Source organism: Larimichthys crocea, chromosome IX (assembly GCF_000972845.2).
Source record: "Larimichthys crocea isolate SSNF chromosome IX, L_crocea_2.0, whole genome shotgun sequence".
Taxonomy (NCBI): domain Eukaryota; kingdom Metazoa; phylum Chordata; class Actinopteri; family Sciaenidae; genus Larimichthys; species Larimichthys crocea.
The window spans coordinates 3,236,557-3,242,556 of record NC_040019.1 but is presented as its reverse complement, the minus strand read 5'-3'; the positions used below and the strand labels follow the sequence as shown (position 1 = coordinate 3,242,556).

The following is a 6,000-nucleotide window of genomic DNA, read 5'->3' as shown; positions in this document are numbered from 1 at the left end:
TACTACTTTATACTATCAGCGTTCGAACATAATAAAAAATATTCAGCATATTTACAAGGAGAATTTAAAAAGTGTGACGACAGCATGACGTTCACAAAGAGAAATTGCAGCAGAACTCCTTTGTGAGGACATAAGTCCTTGATTATGCAATGCTGTTTAGGTCAATGGGTTCATTTCTCACCAAGGTCTCCTATACATTAGTAGAGTGGAGGTTTAAATAAAATACCTACTTAAAACTTACATTTTTCCAACATGACATTGAGACCAAAAATGTTGAAATGTTGTGCAAAGCAATTCTAAAAAGTCATCAAAACCATCCAAATCATAAAACGTAGATATATAACAATATAGAAAAGGGTAATTCAGTGTAAAATGTTTGGCCATAATCAGATCTATTTCTCCTACAAATAAAACTTTCTTAAATTATTCTAACCCCAAGATGTGTAGAATAAAAGCCACATTCTGAGGAGGTACAAACTGTATATACATATAGTACAAAGGTATATATATATACATATGAGTCGTTGCAATTTTGATACAAGACAAGACATATTTAGCTTCTTTGCACAATTAAACAATTTAAATACAAATGTATAAAATCTATTCAAAAGCATTAGGTATAAGAAGTCTCTGTCAACTTAAAGAGTCAATAACAATATAAGAGTTGTGGGGGTCTCAATGAAAAGATAGATAGATAGATAGATAGATAGATAGATAGATAGATAGATAGATAGATAGATAGATAGATAGATAGATAGATAGATAGATAGATAGATAGATCATACAGCAAATTGGCAGTGTTTATTTAGTGCAAAGTCGAAAGGAGAAATGTGCAATGTGTGTTGGTTTTAAAGGTTTTGAATTAATTTCATTAAACTAAAACTGATAATATACATTATAGATACATTTATAGTAATTACAACCAAGTACATATATGTGCATGAGTGTCCCACACAGGTATCATATATGTTACGGGAATTTTTAAAGAAAAATCCTTGAATAAGGAAGACTGGATTCAAAGTATCAAAGTTTAAGTTGAATTTATCATTCTTGTACAAGAAGGAGCGTTTAACAGTGCAACACACAAAAGGGGTTACAGAGAAAAGGCTCCTCGAGGAGCTCTAACAGTTGGTTCTTATAATTTTTTTTTTTTTTAAATGGGCTGTCTCGGACACTTCCCCTCCAATAATTTCCCTTTTTGGCTTTCAGCAATGAACATTATGTATCAGAATGACACTTCTCAGGCCTTTTTCTCACGTCCTTGTCTACTACTGATCTACAATTATCTCTCCCTGCCATCCTCAGCAAAACACAGTCCTAAATAAGGGAAGTGCACGAGACATGCAAAAAACAGGAAACACACATTTTATGAGTTAAAAGTCAGAAAATAATCCCAATTTTTATAACAATATACATGATTGTGTTCCAAGCATAGACCAATGACAGTATAAAGAAGCACAGACTGACAACAAACTGTGTTTAAAGTGCAGTGCAGCAGCACCACCTGTTGGATAAAAAAAGATTATTATTATTATGCTGTTGTGTTGCTCGGTAATATAAAATTATTGCCACGTTTCTAGGCACAAAACACGCATATCTGTGTGTGACAGGGTTTAAAATAAATGAGGAAAACATCAATGAAGCAGAATTTAAAGTTTCTGGTACTGCTTGCACCGGATCATTGTTGGACGATACCAACTGATTTACCGCGTGTTTTAAACACGTAAAACAAAAAACATACACATATTGTTCGAGTCTAATTAAAATAGTTATTAAATATCAGTGTATTTCAACATGTAGTTTAATATTCTAGGTGTCGATTTGCGTTTTAAAAGCGCAAAACATCTCCAATAGCGTCCCCCTTTGTGTCCACACACATGGTACGGTCAGTGGGCACTATGGCGCTGGCCAGGCTCGGTAGATGTTGTCGGTCGTTGGCGCACGAGTCCTCCAAAGGTGTGTTTTTGCAGCCAGGTGGGATCGAAGGCTGCACGGGAGGTAAAGCACGAACAACACCTGTGAACGTGGGTCCTGTCTGACACCATTTAGTCTAAACTAGAGGCTACATTAGCGTGTAAATAAAGCCCATGTGCACGGTGGGAACAGCTCATTAAAGTCTGTTTACTTTGGTTTTTTGTATGTTGTGTATTTGTTTGACAATTTGAGCTGTGTGGTTACTTCATAGCCATCTGCAATGGTGCAAATATGAGTTTGTGTGTTTTAAAAGGTGATTATTACTGACTCAAGATTATACTCCCTATTGCATTTTTTATACTTGTTTACATCTCTTAAAAATCTCATTTCTCTGCAGCTAAGAGGCATCTGTTGTCAGAAGATGTCATCAAACTACAAAACTTCCAGCAAAAGAAGCTGTCTGTGGCTCACCTTGGCACTGGATCCAAAGGTGAAGTAGTCCTTAGTCCATATTTCAAATCTGCATGTTTTTTGTTTTTTTTTCCCAACTTCAACTTTATTTATTTATTTATTTATATATAGCACCTTTCATACAGAACTGTAGCCCAAAGTGCTTCACGGAGCAGAGTAAAAACAGAAATAGACAAGAACTAACAGTTCAGGATCAGAAATACTTTATTAATCCCTGCAGGGAAATTGTTTTTTATGGAAGCCTTAAAGGGTCATACATACATGCATACATTTTATTCCATCCGTTTTACCGTAATAACGAGATAATTAATTTGAGATCTGGAGAAAACAAAACGATAGTCTAGTGTATTAAATCATTGCAGGAAACATCATTTAATGTAGCAATGTCAGAGGAGCAGGAGACGCCTTTAGTGTGTTTTGTATTTGTTCTTGTTTTGTCTCAAAACATTTCAAACTGTTACTGAGTTTGAAATGCAGATGGTCAGTTTTGATTTTCAGGGTATTTATGACGACATTAGGCTCAGTTAGATTGCTAGCTGTCTTCTCTAATGTGTACATTATCTATAGCAAGGCATAAAGCTATGTCAGGCCTCGATTGAAGAGATATGTGATGATCGATATTCTCCTGCTCCTCTGACATTGCTACGCTAAATGATGTTTCTTGCAAATGATTTAACACACTAGACTATCGTTTTGTTTTCTCCAGATCTCGAAGTAATTATCTTGTTATCATGGGAAAACGCGTGGAATAAAATGTATGCATGTATGACCCTTTAGGGCTTCTGTATCACAGAGCAGAGTAAAAACAGAAATAGACAAAAACAAACAGTTCAGAATCAGAAATACTTTATTAATCCCCGCAGGGAAACTGTTTTTGTTACCGCAGCTCCCAAACGGTAAGTGAGATAGCAAGGAAACAAAACTTTAACAATATACACCTATACGATATCCTATTTTACCACTATATACACATGTATAAATAACAGTTAAATAAAACCATTAACAGTAAAATAAAAACCAAGTAACAAGGTAAGGTAAGAGAGCAGTTGAGTAGAAAAACTAGAGATTAGAAGAAAAGTAAAAAGCATAAAACTACAACAATGAAATAAATAGGAAAAATTAAGACCTATAGGGTAAAAAAGCATAATGTAAGAACAGATGCAGTAAAAGTAGATAAGACCTGTACAGTGAATAAGCACCAGAGATAAAAGTAACAGGGAATGATCAGTGACATAAAAACTCAGCAGCACCTTAGGTAAAAGCCAGGCTAAAGAGGTATGTTTTAAAAATGTCTACAGAGGTGCAGTCCCTTTGTCATGTGTTATGATGCATGCATGCATGCAGAAGAGCTTAAACTTTCGCCTCATTTTCACAGGAAATTATATCGAACTCTTCAGTCAGAAGCTGCAAAAGAATGAGCTGATACTGAGAGATGAGCTGAAGCTTCTCCTTCACTTGTGCCAGTCTGCAGACGACATGGTGATAGCCAGAGATGCTATTTATAGGTATAATGCATGCATTATTGATGATATTAAGCATAAACACACCAATTTCTACATGTGTTTTTTATCCTCCGCTCTTTCACTGCGTTGTCTTTTTTCACATATTAAAATCCTTGTTGTTTTGCACCCACAAGATATCACGTAGAGAACCGGAACTTCATAGAGTTCAGGTTTGGTCCTCTCTTCATGAGACTGTGCTACGAGCTGGGCCTGGAGGACTTGGCTGTTGCAACACTTACAGATGAGGTAAATTAACCCAGATTGTGATGATTGACAGAGAGCCGCAAGAGTTGACTTGGACTGGTAACGTTTCCTCTCACTTGTCTGAACAGAGAATGCAAGGATTTTTCAACGACGCAACCTCTTTTAACATCGCCATAGACATGTTGTTCACAAAAGGCTCTTATATAAGTAAGTGACAGATGAACCCTTCCAGTGTTATTTTTCCTGAAGTTACTATCACGTAATCGTAATATTTCAAACTGGCTCTTGCAGATGCCCTGGACGTGCTAAGAACCATGAAGAAACAAGGCGTACCGTTCAACAAAGACACAATGATGCTGGCATTTGGCACCTGCTATAAACTGGTAACATTTAAACTGACAGACCCGACAGTTATATTTGTGGAGAGTTAATGTTTTAAGATGTTAAAAATTGTTTTACGTTGGTCAGAACACCGAAGAGTCCTACAAGATCTGCACTGCTTTGTTAGAGCAGGAACAAGCCAAAGGGCAGTTCATCTCCAGACACGCCTACTGCTTTGCAGTCGCATTAGCGCTTCGACAGGTGAGTTGCGTCTTCTCCTCCTGTTCCTTTCATTCGTGCAGAAAGTCGATGTGGAAAGTATTAAAATATCACCAATAATCTGTTTTTGTTTCTGTTCCAGAATGACGTTGAAAAGGCACAGTCATATTATTCACAAATAATGAACACTGACAGCAGATTATGCCAAAATTTGAAGGTACAGGCGCCTCACGTAACTGTCGTATGCATTATTTCTTGTTGTGATTGTTCAGTGATTAATTTTTTAAATGTTTTTATTGTGATTTAGGTTGTAATACAAGCGATGTCAGGAGCAGTGACGGATGCCATTTCCATCCTGTCTGCAGCCATAATGCCTAATAGCCCTACTTTTGTGAAGAAGCCTGTATTTTCTGAGGAGGTGGTAAGTCAAAAAATCTGACTGATTGATCAAATAAAATATATTTGCTATGCAATTTTCTGTCAACAAATTAACGGCAAACATAGCAAAAGAATAAAAAGATTCGAGATATCTGTGAATCAGAATCTCTGTGAGGTAAGTAACAGAGATAGAGCTGGCTCAGTGTGCATCTTGCGACCTGTTTTTCAGGTGGATGTGCTGCGCTTGCGGACCGAAGGCCAACCGGACATGATGAAAGTGGAGCAGATAGTGACTCAGCTTGAACAAGCCGATCAGGTGACCCAGCAGACCCTCGATGATATGCTCTGCCAAACACCGACGGGGAAGAGGAAACCGATAATGGAGGAGAGGAGAATCAGCCGAAGGACCCTGCAGCCTCTACGGTCCACTCTGCTGTCAGAGTGAGAGAGGCTGAGTGTCGTCTCTGACTGGAGCCTGTCCAAAAACAACAAAAAAAAGACTCTAGCTGGAGTTGATCATGTCATGATAGTCTCATCTACCTTTCCTTAAGCGCAGACGCAGTCACCCCTTTTCCAGATTTGACTTTCATCCCTTTTTTTGTCATCCTTGTCCAAACTTCGATGAAAAAAAAGTCACATTTCATTGTGTGTGGAGCAGGACCTTCAACAGAAAGCCACTGATAGAAAATAACCGTTCAGTGTTCAGAGTGATTTGGGAAGAATGTGTTGTATATTAAAGTGTGAATGAGTGATTAAAGATGAAAATTGTATTCACTAATAGAAAAATGATTCGTTGTGTTGCTTTGATGTGTAGGAATGATGGAGAGGTTTGTCACAGAGGTAACCAGGTAAGCAATCAAGTAAAGCACAATGAACGGGTAATGTTTGAAAAACCCAGAAGGTCATTTAAAAATCCAGAATACTTTTCGAAGCATCTGGATATAAAAATATTTAGTTTGCTGAATGATGATGAACATTTTTAACCTGTTTC

General features: G+C 37.2%; 1 protein-coding gene across 1 annotated transcript; it reads left to right on the top strand.

Moving 5' to 3' along the window:
- Nucleotides 1-1,874: 1,874 nt before the first annotated feature.
- Nucleotides 1,875-5,787, top strand: ptcd2 (pentatricopeptide repeat domain 2). The gene is made up of 10 exons (XM_010750943.3): nucleotides 1,875-1,998; nucleotides 2,312-2,404; nucleotides 3,761-3,890; nucleotides 4,022-4,133; nucleotides 4,220-4,298; nucleotides 4,383-4,474; nucleotides 4,560-4,673; nucleotides 4,774-4,848; nucleotides 4,939-5,052; nucleotides 5,239-5,787. Exons 1-10 carry the CDS (start codon nucleotides 1,878-1,880, stop codon nucleotides 5,452-5,454), a joined length of 1,146 nt encoding a protein of 381 aa, XP_010749245.3. The 5' UTR covers nucleotides 1,875-1,877; the 3' UTR covers nucleotides 5,455-5,787.
- The last annotated feature ends 213 nt before the right edge of the window (nucleotides 5,788-6,000 follow it).